At 50.8% G+C, this 16913-nt stretch overlaps 1 protein-coding gene across 1 annotated transcript in view; it reads left to right on the top strand.

Annotated features, from left to right (window-relative positions):
• The window catches only part of NKTR (natural killer cell triggering receptor), a 511856-nt gene that overhangs the window by 320939 nt on the left and 174004 nt on the right, over nt 1–16913 (top strand). Inside the window, 1 exon segment of the mRNA XM_078665314.1 lies at nt 12491–12578. Coding sequence (XP_078521440.1) covers nt 12491–12578 — 88 coding nt within the window.

The raw sequence follows: 16913 nt of genomic DNA, 5'->3' as shown, positions 1-16913 counted from the left end.
TCTCTTGCCCAGCAGGGCTTTGTTCTGGGCACTATCAAGGGCTACCTCTCTGCCATTTCAGCCGTTTTAAGGCTACCTGATCAGCCTTCTCTTTTCAAGTCCCCTGTTGTAAATAGATTCTTGAAGGGCATCACTCACATGTTTCCTCCTGTTCCTTTCGTGATGCCTCAGTGGGACTTGAACCTTGTTCTTACTTATTTGATGTGCGCTCCTTTCGCGCCACTTCACAATTGCCCTCTTCGTCTTCTCACTCTTAAGACTGCCTTCCTGGTTGCCATCACCTCTGCCAGGAGAGTGAGTGAGCTTCAGGCTCTTTCTTCCAAACCTCCTTTCCTTTCTGTCCATCCGGACAAAGTTGTCTTGAGAACGCGTCCCTCTTTCCTGCCCAAGGTAGTCACAGCCTTCCACATCTGGCAGTCCATCACCTTGCCCACCTTCTTTCCGCCTCCGCATCCCTCGAAAGAGGAAGAGAGGCTCCACTGTCTGGACCCAAAACGTACGCTCTCATTCTAGCTGGACCGCACACGCCAGTTCCGGGTGGTGGACGACCAGCTCTTTGTTGGTTACGTGGGCGCTAAGAAGGGACGGGCGGTGCACAAACGAACTATCTCTCGGTGGGTTGTGTTTTGCATCAAGCTATGCTACTCTTTGATTAACCCTTTAGGTGCTGCCGTCGGCCAACGGTCGTCACGGGCACTACCTCCCCAGTGCTGCGTGCGACCGCTGGACGTCCAGTTCAGCACTGGATAATGGACAGCGCAGCACTGGGGAGGTTTGTTTACGAGCTCCTAAGGTGTTAAAAAGGAGCCTCCTGTTGGGCTGAGGGCCCATTCCACTTGGGCCACGGCGGCTACTACTGCCCTAGGTTGGGGAGTCCCCTTGCAGGACATCTGTCAGGCAGCCACGTGGGCCTCGCTGCACATGTTCGCTAGACACTACTGTCTGGACAGCCAAGTCCGGAGAGATGACTTTTTCGCCGTTCTGTTCTCCAGGACTTTCTGGGGTGATCATTGGTTTGCAGACCCACCAACGGGGTTGCTATTGCTGGGGTATCTATTCTAAGGTAAGGAATCTAACACTAACCTGTTTCTTTCAGATGCACAAGTTACTTACCTTCGATAACAATATATCTGTAAGAAACAGTAGTTAGTGTTAGATTCCTTACCGCCCCACCCATCCTTCCCGTTCTGGGAACCGATATCTAGGGTTAAGGTTCTTCCCTTTGAGGGCCCTAGTTTCATGGCACCAGTGTCGGTTTTTATCATGGCTCTGCATTTCTGGCGCGGAAAAGCTGTGTATAAGAACTGACGTCAGCGCACGAAGGCGGCATCTAAGTACTCCGACGACATCATCCCGGCGCCGACGACGGACGCGGAGCCGCAGACGACGCCTACCGACGCGCAGGGGTACTGCTACGCAAAACTTTCCGGATCCAGTCTGACGCCTGGGATATTCTAAGGTAAGGAATCTAACATTAACTACTGTTTCTTACAGATATATCTTTACCGAAGGTAAGTAACTTGTGCATCACCCTCAGTACCTGCTGCACTGGCCATACATAGATATCTCTCATCCTACAGTTTGTATTCCTGAGGAGGGTGCATACTAATTTATTGACCTGTAGACATTCAATTGTCCCGAAAACATACGGACTGCGAATGCTGTTATATCATAGTAGAGGGGTCATTTTGTGGCAGTTAAATAGTGTTGGTTAATATTTATTCCCCCAGTGTAGACACCCTAGAATTATTCCAAGAGATATATTCCATCCTACGAAACATGAAACCTGGGACCCTCATATGGGGCAGTGACTTCAACCTGGTGCTTTACCCAGCTGTAGAATGCAGAAGACGTACCATCATCTGCCTGCCTCCATCAGTCAGGGAACTAGAGGAGACTATAAGCATGGATTATTTTACATCTGGCAACATCACAATCCATTTAAACAGACCTACTCCTTTTATTCGCATTCACTTAGCTTGTGCTCACATATCGATAAGTGGCTTGTGACTAGAGATATGGCCGACATAGTATACACTCTGAGGTCACTCCTATTACTCTCTCTTACTAATCAGTATCCTTTGGTCCCAAAGACTGCGCATCATGGAAGTTCCCTGCGGAGGCCCATTGGACTGTATTTAATGACGAGATTAGAATATAGCCATACTCCAAAGTTTAAACTCAATAAGGGCTCTATGTCATAGGCCTCAACCCCGTGGGATGACTTTAAGCTGTACATCACTATGGGAGTAGGGACAGTCCGTGATACCCACACCTAATTGGACCGTTCAGGGGCCAATCTTCAGCGACTCGAGTGCCTTCAGTCCCTCAGGATCATTACCTCAGGGAGACTAATGAGCTGCTATGAAAGGACCGGGATCATGTTGACAGGGAACTAGCTTATTAGGGCACTGACGGGCAAGCTTGCAGCTATGGAGAAGGCAAGAGATAAATACAAATGCTGCCCTGGTTGCTGAGACTGGAGCAACTTCTTAATTAGACTCGTATATATCTCCCAGAGGCACGACCGCACTCCACAGCAGGTGAGTTTACATTACTTCTTTATTCACAGGCATGCGACTTCACATCCCCATATTTTGTCCCCAGGCCTGCCGCGTTTTGAAGCTTTCTTGCTTCTCCTCAGAGGCCAGTATCAGCAGGCAATATTGTAGAGCTCTCCGTAACCCACCTGAATGCTTTTAACAATTACGTGGCTTCCAGTGTGCCTCAGTAATGGAAAACAAATCACTGATGCATCTCGGGAGTTGGAGTTTTTTTCGCCTAATTACACCCTCCAGTGGGTTTGTCTGCTACACACAATGTTAGGACACTTTCCAAAGCCCTCCATTAGGCTCCAGGATGAGACTTTGCTTACCTTAATTGTTCGCCAATTCCAAACTCCAAATTGTTAAAAGCATTCAGGTGGGATGCGGATAGCCTTACAATAGTACCTGCTGATACTGGCCTCCGAGGAGAAGCAAGGAAGCTTTGAAATGCGTCCGGCCTGGGGACAAAAATTTGGGTATGTGAAGTTGCATGCCTGTGAATAAAGAAGTTTTGTAAACTCACCTACTGTGGAGTGAGGTCCTGCCTTTGGGGAATCTCTTGTTAATTAAATAAATAAAATATAAAATATAAAATAAAATATATATATATATATATATATATATATATATATATATATATATATATATATATATATATATATATATATATATATATATATATATATATATATATATATATATATATATATATATATACACACACACATACATACATTTTTTTCCTAAATAAGACGATACCTGGCTATATGGTGTTTTGGCGAGCTGGGATATAGTTGGATGAACTAAAGTATACAAAAAAGTGATGGTTGCAGTGCTTGAAGTAATTACAGAAAAGAAGGGGGTTCCCCAGGGGATACAGTATGCAGGGCAGGTAGGGGGGAAAAAGACCAAAAGAAGAAGAAAGAACCCTGCCGCGGATACAAGGGTCCAGAATTAGGATCCTGTGTGCATTAATACCTATTTAGGACCAGAAAGCAGCGCCAATTTAGACAATTACAACATAGAGTCCATTCTTCTCTTTATTTTTTCATTTTTATAGTTTGGCTCACACAAAATGCAGTTCATATGAACTTGGTTGTATAAATTAAACAATTTGATCAAACAGGATAACAATTCATAAATATTTCATACTTCACTGTGTAGTCCCACACAACACCACACATACCTTGACAATCCTCATTCAAAACGCAGTCATACTATATCATTCATACTTAGGACTCAAGTTAAAAACCACATCATGGTACATAATGCCTGAATAGAAGGTCAGATGGAATTGCACTTTGGCTATAAAGAGGTTAAATTCAATGTGAAGCCAGATAGAAAAGGGGCCGATCCAACAGATGGTTAGGGATCACGGTCTTCAAAACATTAGACGCCTACGTGCGTTTCGGTGCAGCGGCCAAGTCGGGCCACACCTTCATCAGGGCCAGGACCCAGGCATCACACTAAAGTATACAAACAAGTGATGGATGAAATGCTTGAGTTAATATCGGCCAATAGTAATTATTTGAGGCCAGATCCCAGTCCATTGTTATTTTGCACACTATGCCCCCTCAGTTTGCAGACCGAATGATTGCCAGAAGGTCAAATGAATTCAAGTATTCCTTCTATCACTTTGCTTTTTGATGCCCTTGTTAGACGGGGACCCTGAGGGTCGGCCGGACACTGAGGGAGAGATCCCCGAGGGGGACCGTCTCCGGCGATCGTACAGACAAGTTACCTCCCGCCCCACAAACAGGCACCACACCAAGTCGAGTTCAATGCTTTATATAAGGTTCGTAAGGCAAGGATATTAGCGATACAGGATATCTCGGACCCGGGGGTCCTCTCACTTCTAGTCTCTGTAGGGAAAAGGGGGTAGCGGGACAGTCTTGGTACCGGATCGGTACAGGTGGTGGTAAGAGGCGAGCTCACAATCCTCGAGCTGGAGTGTCTGTGGATCGGGCCGCGGCAGCGCCAGCAGGCCAAGATGGTAGTCTCACAAAGCAGAGGGCCGCGGCAGCGCCAGCAGGCCAAGTCGATGGTTTCACGAGGCAGAGGGCCGCGGCAGCGCCAGCAGGCCAAGTCGATGGTTTCACGAGGCAGAGGGCCGCGGCAGCGCCAGCAGGCCAAGTCGATGGTTTCACGAGGCAGAGGGCCGCGGCAGCGCCAGCAGGCCAAGACGATGGTTTCACGAGGCAGAGGGCCGCGGCAGCGCCAGCAGGCCAAGACGATGGTTTTCACGAGGTAGAGGGCCGCGGCAGCGCCAGCAGGCCAGTTACGGATGAGTTCTTCTCGGGTCTCTCGACTCCAGGATACAACTGCTGTCCTGGTCTGGCCCTGCCCCAGTTATAGGTCTGGTCCCCTTTGATGTCCGGACCCTCGCGCCTGGGGGGCCGGGAGGTCCGGGATGAGGGAGTCCAGACACCCAGTAGGGGGGTGGAGCCAGCGCCCAGGGCGGCCTGGGGTGATCGACACCTGGCGGAGGAGAGCCGTTGACGATTCCTTCTCCCATTGACTCGCCAAGTGGTCACTCTGCCTCCTGGGGGGAGGTTGGTGCCTCGATGTCGGGGCCGGCCGGGCCCAGGGTTAGGGTCGAGTGGAGGCCTCGTGCTGCAGTGCCCCAAGATGGCGGCCGGGTCGATGTCGTGGGGTGGATGGTGACCCGGGACAGCTGGGTCCGGCGCTGGTGTCTTGTAGTGGAGGGATTGCAGGGTACTTCGGGTGGTCGGTGGGGGACTCTGGCTGGGGATGCAGGAAGAGCCAGGGTCCCGGTCCCATTGCGGGGAGGGGTGCAGCCCGACCATGCGGCCTGTCCAACATGCGTCCCCCCCAGCTGAAGGCGGGGAGAGTCAGCCATCTTCCTGGGGACTCTCCTCGCTGAGGCGGAAAAAGCGTGACAGGCCGTCGGCGTTGGCGTGGTCCTGGCCTGGACGATGTTCCACCGTGAAGTCCATCCCCTGCAGGGAGATGGACCAGCGCAACAGCTTCGGGTTCTCCCCCCGCATTTGCATCAGCCATTGCCGGGGTCGATGGTCTGTTTGCACCCGGAAGTGGGTGCCGAAGAGGTATGGCCGGAGCTTCTTGAGTGCCCAGACTACGGCGCAGGCCTCTCTCTCAATGGTGCTCCAGCGCTGTTCTCGGGGCAAGAGGCGTCGGCTGATGAAGACCACCGGATGGTCGACCCCTTCGGCGTTGAGTTGGGAGAGGACGGCCCCCACACCATGATCGGAGGCGTCCGTCTGCACAATGAACTCCCGGCTGTAGTCGGGAGCCTGGAGCACGGGGGCCGTGCACATGGCGGTCTTTAGCTTTTCGAAGGCCGATTGGCAGGCCGGGGTCCAGTTGACGGTTTTGGGGCTCTTTTTGGAGGTGAGCTCTGTGAGGGGCCCCACGATGCTGCCATAGTCCTTCACGAACCGCCGGTAGTATCCGGTGAGCCCCAGAAAGGCCCGGACCTCCGTTTGGATCGTAGGGGGTTGCCAGGCCTGGATGGCAGCAATCTTGAGTTGGAGGGGGGCCACCAGACCGCTTCCCACTTGGTGTCCTAGGTAGGTCACGGACCCTTGGCCAACCTGGCATTTGCTGGCTTTGATGGTGAGCCCGGCTTGCTGGAGGGCGTGTAGAACCTCCCGCAGGTGGCGGAGGTGGTCGGTCCACTGGTGGCTGTACACAGCAATGTCGTCCAGGTAGGCGGCGCTGAAGTCTTCCAGGCCCGCCAGTACCTGGTTTACCAGCCGTTGGAATGTTGCCGGGGCGTTCTTCATGCCGAAGGGCATGACTTTAAAATGGTAGTGCCCGTCTGGGGTAGAGAAGGCGGATCGTTCTTGGGCCCTAGGGGTGAGGCCGATCTGCCAGTAGCCCGCTGTGAGGTCGAAGATGCTCAGGTAGCGGGCGGCCCCCATCCGGTCAATTAGCTCGTCTGCCCGGGGGATGGGATGAGCGTCGGTCCGGGTAACTGCATTCAGCCCTCGATAGTCCACGCAGAACCGGAGCTCAGGGGCAATGCCCGGGGCAGCTGCCTTGGGAACCAGGACGACTGGGCTCGCCCAGGGACTGTCTGAGGGTTCGATCACTCCTAGGGTCAGCATTTTGGACACCTCGGTCTGGATGCAGGCTCGTACCCGGTCTGGTACGCGGTACGCTCGGTGTCGAATAGGAGGGCTGTCCCCGGTGTCCACATCGTGGAGGCACCAGGGGGTGACTCCGGGGGTGAGGGAGAACAGGGAGGCGAACTGCCTCAGGAGCGTTTGGCAGTCTTGGCGTTGCTCCGGGGACAGGGCCTCGGAGAGCTGGACCCCTTCCACTGAGCCATCCTGCTCGAGGGCCCTCAGTAAGTCCGGAAGGGGTTCGGAGTCTTCTTCGGTCCCAGTATCGGTAGCCATCAGGAGGCTGAGTTCGGATCGCACAAAATGGGGTTTGAGCCTGTTGGCATGGAGGACCCGTAGGGGGTTCCGGGCAGTCTCCATGTCGATTAAATAGGTGACGGGCCCCTTGCGTTCGATTACCTTGAAGGGCCCGGACCATCTGTCTTGGAGTGCACAGGGCTCAACCGGGGACATCACCCAGACCTGTTGTCCAGGTTCGAACTCAATGGAGGACGTGTGCTGATCGTACCACCTCTTCATGTCCTCCTGACTGGCCTCGAGGTTGGCTTTGGCGGTGTCTCGGAACCGCCGGGTCTGGTTGCGGAGAGCCAGGAGATACCTGTAGATGTCCGGGGGGGTTTTCTGGGGAGGCTGCTCCCAACCTTCCTTGACTAGGCTGAGGGGGCCCCGGACGGGGTGCCCGTACAGGAGTTCAAAGGGGCTGAAGCCGAGGGACTTCTGCGGGACCTCCCGATAGGCAAACAGGAGGCATGGAAGTAGCACGTCCCACTGGCGTCGAAGGGGTTCTTCTAGACCCATAATCATCCCCTTGAGGGTGCGGTTGAATCTCTCAACCAGTCCGTTCCCTTGCGGGTGATAGGGGGTCGTGAATTTGTAGGTGACCCCGCATTGTTGCCAGAGGGACTTCATATATCTGGAGATAAAGTTCGTGCCCCGATCACTGACGACCTCCCGGGGGAACCCCACCCGGGAGAAGATCCCCATCAGGGCCCGGCCCACCACGGGGGCCGTCACTGTCCGAAGAGGGATGGCTTCGGGATAGCGGGTGGCGTGGTCTACAAGGACCAGGATGAACCGGTGTCCTTGGGCTGTTCGAGGGTCGAGGGGCCCCACAATGTCTATTCCCACTCGTTCAAACGGGGTGGTGACGACAGGAAAGGGTTGCAACGGTGCTTTGATTTTTCGGCCACTTTTTCCGCTGGCCTGGCAGGTGGGGCAGGCCTTGCAGTGGTTGGTGACATCCTTCCGCATGTGGGGCCAGAAAAAATGGGTCACCAGGCGGTCGTAGGTTTTATCCTGCCCCAGGTGTCCGGCAAGGGGGACATCGTGGGCTAAGTTCAGGAGGAAGTCTCGGAAGCGAAGGGGCACCACCAGCACCCGACTGGCCCCTAGTTCTGCAACTTTCTGCTCGCTGTAGAGCAGGTCTTGGTCCCAGTAGATCCAGTGGGCCCCCGAGGTATCCCCGGTGCTCTGGGCCAGGGCTTGCTGCCGGAGTCCTTCGAGAGAGGGACAGGTTTTCTGTTCGGCCCGGAATTGTTCCTGCGTGGGGCCTCCTTCCTGCCGCCATTGTGCCAGGTCAGGGATGGCCCGAAGCTGGTCGGATCCTTCTCCGGGTTGGGTCAATGGCCTGGCTTCTGGGGCGGCCTCCTCTGGGATGAGCGCGGGAGGAGGTTCTGGCCACTCGGGCTCCTCTGGGCTGGGGACCGCGCGGGCGGTCATGGATCGGGTCGTGACGCAGACCCATTCGGGGAGGCCAAGCATCCCCAGGTGCTCCCTCCGTTCGACAGCTGCCCAGGGAGAGCTTTCAAGGTCGTTTCCTAGGAGGCAGTCCACGGGGGCATCATCGCGGACAGTTACTTTTAACATCCCTGTTACTCCTCCCCACTCGAAGGGGACGCAGGCCATGTGGCATAGGCTTTCGGAGTTGTCGGCTGATCGGACAGGGCAGAGAATGTTCGGCAAGATTTGGTCTGGAGTGACGAGGTGGCGTCGGACCGCCGTTACACTGGCCCCGGTGTCGCGGAGGGCTTCAGCCCGGTGGCCATTAATGTTGACCCATTGACCGTACTTCTGTGTGTTGGCGGGAAGGGGGGCCCGCGGAATCATGTCTCTCTCCCCTAAGCAGACCAGTGCCATGGCGGCGGGTGCCCATTCAGAGGGATCGGTCTCGTACTCTTCTTGGTCTTCCGGGATTAGTTCTTCCCCTAGGGCCGCTGCTGCAACTTGGCGGGGGGTAGTGTTCGGGTTCTTTGGGCAGTTGGGGTCACTGGCGTAGTGGCCGGGCCGCTGGCACCTGTGGCACGTAATGTTGGCCCGGAAACCGGCCCGGATGGCAGGGCTTCCTCGGCCAACCGGGGTCGAGGGGTTTCTGGGGGGTGACGAGGGGCCGGGGTCTCTCCCCCGACCCTGACTTCCTCCTCCCCCTCGGGGGCGATACGGTCTGGATTATTCGCTGGGTGCGTTCCGGCCAACTCGGGTGCTTTCCCACCGGTCGGCTTCGACGGCGAGTTGTCGCGGGTCGGTTAGCTTACTGTCCAGGAGGTGTTGCCGGAGCTCCACGAAGCAGTTGTTCGACAGGTGTTCCCATACGATAAGGTCAAAGAGTTGTTCGTAGGTGGTTACTTTGTTGCCCTTGATCCACCCCTCGAAGGCTCGGCTAAAAAAGTTCACGTACTCCACCCAAGTTGTACCCGGAATCCGTTTGCAGTCGCGGAACCGTTGGCGGTACATCTCAGGTGTGAGCCCGTATCGAGTGAGGAGGGCGGCCTTCATGTGGTCGTAGGAGGTCATCAGCTGGTCCGGGAGTTGCAGCAGGGCGTCCCGCCCTTCGTTGACAAACCTCCCCCATAATCCGGCTCCCCAATCGCTTCGGGGAATCCGGTGGGAGGTCATTGCCACCTCATAGGCTTTAAACCACTGCTGTATATCATCGTTCTTGTGGTATTCCCGGATGACATCTTTGGGGATGTGAACCTTGGGTTCGGTCGAGGCAGACGGGGTCGGTCGTTCGGGGAGCCCGAGGTCTTTATTCTGTTTCTGGATCTCCAGTGCTTTGAGATTGCGCTCATGTTCGTACTCTAGTCTCTTTTCCTCTAGCTCTCTCTGTCTTTGCTTGTCTTCTCGCTCTTCCTTGAGCCGTAAGTGTTCCAGGGTTATTTTTTGTTCTGCCAGCTTGAGTTCTCCATCCAAGCGAAGTCGGGCTAGGTCTAATTCGTGGAGTCTGGTTTTTTCTCTTTCTCGGATCTCTTCCAGGGAGAGACCCGCTCTTTCGTTAGTTGGTGCGAGGCTCGTTTTGGATGTTTGTGTTCGGGGTACGGCCGTACCCGTTTCTGCCCAAGCTTCTAGGGCTCGTTTGAAGTCTTCCTTTGTGCTAAGACCTGTGGTTGGAAGTCCAAGTTCTATGCAATATTGCTTCAGTTCCCGGTGGTTGTAGTCTTCCAATTTTTCCATCTGGAATTTTTCCGTTGTTCCGCTCTCTATTGACATGGTTGTTGTGTGTGGTGGGGCGAGTGACTTTCTGTACGATTATGCGTAGGTTCGGATCCCGTCGCTGGCCACCAATGTTAGACGGGGACCCTGAGGGTCGGCCGGACACTGAGGGAGAGATCCCCGAGGGGGACCGTCTCCTGCGATCGTACAGACAAGTTACCTCCCGCCCCACAAACAGGCACCACACCAAGTCGAGTTCAATGCTTTATATAAGGTTCGTAAGGCAAGGATATTAGCGATACAGGATATCTCGGACCCGGGGGTCCTCTCACTTCTAGTCTCTGTAGGGAAAAGGGGGTAGCGGGACAGTCTTGGTACCGGATCGGTACAGGTGGTGGTAAGAGGCGAGCTCACAATCCTCGAGCTGGAGTGTCTGTGGATCGGGCCGCGGCAGCGCCAGCAGGCCAAGATGGTAGTCTCACAAAGCAGAGGGCCGCGGCAGCGCCAGCAGGCCAAGTCGATGGTTTCACGAGGCAGAGGGCCGCGGCAGCGCTAGCAGGCCAAGTCGATGGTTTCACGAGGCAGAGGGCCGCGGCAGCGCCAGCAGGCCAAGTCGATGGTTTCACGAGGCAGAGGGCCGCGGCAGCGCCAGCAGGCCAAGACGATGGTTTCACGAGGCAGAGGGCCGCGGCAGCGCCAGCAGGCCAAGACGATGGTTTTCACGAGGTAGAGGGCCGCGGCAGCGCCAGCAGGCCAGTTACGGATGAGTTCTTCTCGGGTCTCTCGACTCCAGGATACAACTGCTGTCCTGGTCTGGCCCTGCCCCAGTTATAGGTCTGGTCCCCTTTGATGTCCGGACCCTCGCGCCTGGGGGGCCGGGAGGTCCGGGATGAGGGAGTCCAGACACCCAGTAGGGGGGTGGAGCCAGCGCCCAGGGCGGCCTGGGGTGATCGACACCTGGCGGAGGAGAGCCGTTGACGATTCCTTCTCCCATTGACTCGCCAAGTGGTCACTCTGCCTCCTGGGGGGAGGTTGGTGCCTCGATGTCGGGGCCGGCCGGGCCCAGGGTTAGGGTCGAGTGGAGGCCACGTGGCCTCGTGCTGCAGTGCCCCAAGATGGCGGCCGGGTCGATGTCGTGGGGTGGATGGTGACCCGGGACAGCTGGGTCCGGCGCTGGTGTCTTGTAGTGGAGGGATTGCAGGGTACTTCGGGTGGTCGGTGGGGGACTCTGGCTGGGGATGCAGGAAGAGCCAGGGTCCCGGTCCCATTGCGGGGAGGGGTGCAGCCCGACCATGCGGCCTGTCCAACAGCCCTTATTGTGACTGGTATGCTTAGACATGGGTCCCGTGCTCCCTGTGCCACTGAAACCAAACTATACCTGGCTGATAAGGGCAAAACGGATCCTAGGTTGCTTGTGCTCCAGCTCAGGGAGGACCTAACCTGACAGGTTGGGCTGGACTTTTTCCATTGGGGCAGGGTCAAGACCGATTTGTATGTGGCTGGGTGCAAACGGAGGTAGCATGGTGGGCGAAAAACAATCGATGCAGGATTTAGTCCTGAACTATTGCCAGTGGCTGAGATTAAGTCAAACGTTCCACCATCACCTTTTTTTGGGGATATAGTTAAGGGGCACCCTGGGTACTTCCTCCACACCTGATTTAAATATGTAGTCTAATGGTTTCTGATTTGAGTAGCTGTTGTTTGTGTATGTTTAAAAATGTAGCAATTTTGTGTGCAAGCTTGGCTGGCAGTTGTTGTGACTAAGTCTTACAACACGTCCCCAGATCTTGCTAAACTCCAACATTGTGAGCATCAGCCTTACCTAAAATGATACCCAGAGCAGGTTTCTATATCTGTAACACTGTTAGGAACATTTGCTAGAAATCTTCAACCCCATCTTTGACATATCATCTTGGCCAGCCGTTGACATATTTGTTATTCACTTGAACACAAGCTTTGACTGGTGTTCCGCCTGGCTGGGCTGGTCACCTTGCCTCCTAAAGATGGTCCGAGTTTGAATTGGTTGAGGCAGGTCTTATGTACCATTCCTCAATCTTCTCTTGTTTTGACGCTCCCATCTGAAGATCAGAGAGCACCTATGGTGTTTTCTTATCCTATTTCCCCGGTTTGGCATTGACAGGTACGTTTTTGGACAGTCTCCATTTCCTTTAGCTCGACACCATCAATTTCCTTTAAAGGCAGTACCCCCTGCTTTTGATTACTCTGGGCTTTACTTAGATCAGTTAGTGTTTTTCTTGCATTGTCAGGTTATACTATAAATCTACAGTTAATCACAGTTGGCTTAACATGCCTTATTCAGTATGCTTTAGATTACTTTATATTTGCTGTGTCTTTTATCCTCTTCACAAAAACAAATTGCTCAAATCCTTCTATCTTATATTTCAGAAAACCTGTTGCTTTAACACCAGTTGATAGTGACCAGAAGCCATCGGTCTCAAAATCGGGGCGAAAAATTAAAGGTCGAGGCACTATGGTATGGTTTTGACTTGATTGTTGTAATTTCACCTGTTCTTGGGTAGCAGAAGAGGGAATGGAATAATTTTCTACAGTATAGTAGATTAATGTCAACATATTTTGTAAAAAGTAAACCATGCTGGTCGTTTCAGTGCACTAGATGCAGTTTGTGGTCAAAACTAATGTCTCGTAGAATAATGTAGCAATAGCTCAGCCAGCCATTTCTGTTGCATCTTGATCAACATAATTTCTTTGGTTTACCGGTTTGGTCTTCTGGGTGTGGAATTATGTATGCAACAGTTTATGTGAACATATTAGTTATCCAGCATGGTGTATCACTCAAAATTATACTTTTACAATTGTTCTCTGTCAATAAGAATAGTTTAAAACACATTTCCAATTTGTTCAGATATTTGTCGGTCTCCAATGAGATTCATTCCCATGAAGTACAGACTGAGTGGTATTTTTTGATGATTTGTTAGAAGTTCTGGCTTTTTTTGTAGATGGTGAAAGAAAGCCAAACTGGTAAATCAGAATCTCAAATAACCAATACCCCAGGGTACAGCAAGTCTGAGGTGCAGAATAACTGCAGTATTAAGAGTTTTACAGTATCCAAATTATGACTTCACTCTAGTCTGAGATGCTCACCCATTCCTACAGGTAGTTCATATATTCCCAATTGGAGCAGTTTGCAAACTTATCAGGGTGTGGATAAACACTCAATACATTATAGAATGCTGTACAGTGCAAGTTCAACAAGTTCTTTATTATTGTCTTCATTACATTCTTCGAATTCCACATTCCTCCCTGACAGCCATTGAAGGAAGTGGAATAAGGGTATTTTGAGATATTCCCTTTTCAGTATCACAAAACAAAATGGTATCTCTACTGCCAGTGTTACAAAGGGAGGACATGAGTTTAGAGCAACAGGGATTTATTTCTGTTAATTATTCTTTTAGTTAAACGATAAGCAATATAAAAGCTTGTGTTTGCATAGGCATTGCTTGTTTATAGTTAGAGAGATTTCCTTGCTAACCGGATACCTCGTGTTTCAGAGACTATCATCTTTAGAAATGTAATTATGGTAGCTATGACATAGAACTGATGTCACAGGTAACGTTTATTCCTTTTGATTCCATTTTTGTTTTATTACAATATAGAGCAATATATGTTTCCATTTCAATTCAGATTAGACCTACTGTGTGGCATACATGAATCCCATAAAATTGTATATATGTCCTTCACAGTTTGTATTCAAATTGTGCGTAATTAAGGCAGAGTAAAAAGTGGAGTTCCTGGCTCGCCTCATAGGTATGCATAGAAATAGGAGCTTTAGAGGGAAGAAAACCCAGGTCGCCCTCCACGCGACAGTCAATCAAAAAACATAAAGACCTGGTTTACAAGGCACCTCTTTTTAAGCCAAACAATTTCAAACGGAGGTAAGGATTTATTACTTGTAAATGCCGTATACTCCTCTCTTTCGCATAATCAGGTAGTCACCAACCGTTTTTTTGCCTTCACTTAAAGCTAAAACCGTTTTTCCACATGGCAGTCACCACATTTTTAATATTTACATCACCATACAAAGGAAATTGTAAACGGTGCAAAACAGATGAAAAACGAATTCAAAAAAGTGTGGAGAGACAAGAGGACCCCTCACGTGCGCACCACCAAACAAGCTCACTGGTTGGTACTCACCAGTTGTGCCCACTTTTATCATCATTGGTAGTCCTCTTGTCTCGAAAAATAAAAGTGGTGTCCAAATCAAAAGAAAAAGAATAAACTGGGTGCTGTGAAGTGAAACGATCACCCCTCCCACGATGCGACCGTATGTGATTAAAATTGAAAAAAGTGCACTTTACTCAGAACCAACTTTATTATTCAGATGTGCACTCTTTCAAATTAAAAGCGGTTACTTATCATGCATACCGTTTCTTACTGCGCCAACATGTTTCACTGCCACATCAATTTTGGGGCAAATTCTTCAGGGCAAACAAAGTCGCCAAGGCACCAGTACTGGACACACAATTCACTGTTTCCGGGGACTGCCAAATGTAAAAACACAGAAAGGACACACCCCAATTACTCTCACGACCCCTTTTGGATCAAGAAACCTTATGATACACTTATCTTAAGATTTGTATTTACCCTCAAAGACCCACTGTTCCACGTACCAGCTCTATCTGTTTAGGTCAAACAAGAGGCTCCATCTGTGAGTTCTCTCGGTGGATTAAACATTCAGCTGTAATGTCAATCTGTGAGACAATACATATATTATTTGAAAACGAGATTATAGTGTTCAGGAAACTGTTTGCCGTGTTTTTGGACCCAGGGAATTCTCATTGTACACAGGGGCCCTTTTTAACCACACAGGTTGGCGATGGTACCCCCCTTGAATCTGTGTTTGCCATACACCCCCACGCACTGCCATTATAATTGCACATTTGTAGCCAGCTGATGATTGTCAAACTGAGCCTATCGCGCTCGTCATTACTTTTAAAGGAAGGCACAATTTTGTTTATCGAATGTCCAGATGTAATGCTCGTCTTTACATTAAAAAACAAAGGTGCACCTTCAGCGTGTCACAGCTTCACAATATCAAATAACGCCTCTCATATTCAACACTCCTCACTGCTTTTTAAATAAATTGTTTGTAAGACAACACATGCGATGCTACAGGTAATATTGAGGCCCTGCTTATCAGTGTAGCGCGTCTCATTAGCTTGTAGCCTCATATTACCGCCCCCGTACTCCTTACCGCCTGGTACACAGGCGTGGTGTGTTTTTCTTTCTCAACAGCCATCAGAATACATTTTAAATACATCACATACGTTTTCACAATAAGAGGCAAGATCAGTCCAGCCTATACAGCTAAGGCAGGTTGAGTTGTATACTTACTGTGTACAACTTACCGCCGCTTTAAAGGTAAAGGCCTGTCACTCAGTGGAATCATGGGTTGGTAGTTGTGAAAATATGAAGTAGAAGTTCTGAGCTTGCAGCACAACCACCTCTCTTTACTGAAAGCTAAGGAAGACATGATAGTACATGGTCAATGCCAATCCCGCTTCTCCTCTGACTGTAGCTCCTCTGCCCCGCATTCCACACTAGTAATCTTTAAAACCACTATCACTCAGACCTGACCAACATTCTCAGCTTCCTCAAAGCCAACTCGTTTGGCAAAAGGTAACCCTCATCCACCATCAAAACCCACTCCGGAGAAGCTCTCTCATTCCTAAACACTATTTCCAATACCTCCATCACTCAAGAGATATTCAGAGAAGCTCTTAAGAGAGGCCAGATCCTCTCAAGACACCCACGCTCCTCCCTGATGACCTTGCTAATTACTGGCCAATCCCCCCCTCAATATTAATTAGCAAGAGCATTGAAAAAGCACTCTGTCTGTATCGAACTCCTTAGATGATGCCCTGCTGACCACAGATCGAGGTGACCATTGCCTCCTGATATTGCTGGACGTCTTCACCTTCAAGATAGCTTCTCATTACATGCTCATCCACACCCTAAAGTCTCAAAAGAGATTCACCTGCAGTGTCCTTCACTCTTTCTCCAGCGTATCCTTAAGACAGTAGTTGATTCACATTTGCACCTCCTGATCCTGAAAAATCACTTTCCCCTAAGAATCCCCCAGGGTACCATTTTGTTCCGCATCATCTTCAGTCCCTAGGTGGATCCCTTTGGGACTCTTACAGATAATCACATCAAAATTCAGCATCACTCAGATGTCACACAGCTATTTGAAAGTCTCCCCTGCCTCAGAAATCCAGCACCGTAAACACTGCCTGCACCTCGTCCAGACATGAATGACTTTTATGTGACTAAAGCACAACCCCACATGATAGAAGTTTTCTATTTCTACTACGCCAAGAACAACAAATGACAACTAGTCCAAAACTGGCTCAAGGACATTAATCTGACCAAACTTGAACTCCAACTTGCACCCAGTACCAAGTCACTCTGATTCACCCTAGACAACAAACCCTTCCTCAAGAATCAGATTGCAAAAATAATAAAGGCAATCTCTCATGAAAAAATGACGCTCCGCATCAGCGCGACTGACTAGAAGAACTCCCAAAGGAGTCCTACCCATTTAATAAAATCCTCACTTGGTGGATAAGAAAATTATTGTCCTGTAAGCCTGTTGGAACTTTTGTCTTCATTTGCTGAACTCCTAAACTCTTGAATGCAAATCATTCTCTCCAGTTAGTGGGTGGAAGCGCGATCGTAGGCCATCCAGTGAGAGGTGGGTCACTGTCTGAATCTGTGTGTGTTTTCTGGACTAGTGTACCTTGATTTGTTTCGCTTGTTGTCTCTATAGTTTACGCCTTTCAGTTTTAAA

The sequence above is a fragment of the Lissotriton helveticus genome, chromosome 10 (assembly GCF_964261635.1).
Source record: "Lissotriton helveticus chromosome 10, aLisHel1.1, whole genome shotgun sequence".
Classification (NCBI taxonomy): Eukaryota; Metazoa; Chordata; class Amphibia; order Caudata; family Salamandridae; genus Lissotriton; species Lissotriton helveticus.
Note: the sequence above shows the minus strand (reverse complement) of the source record. Positions and strands in the feature narration are given on the sequence as shown.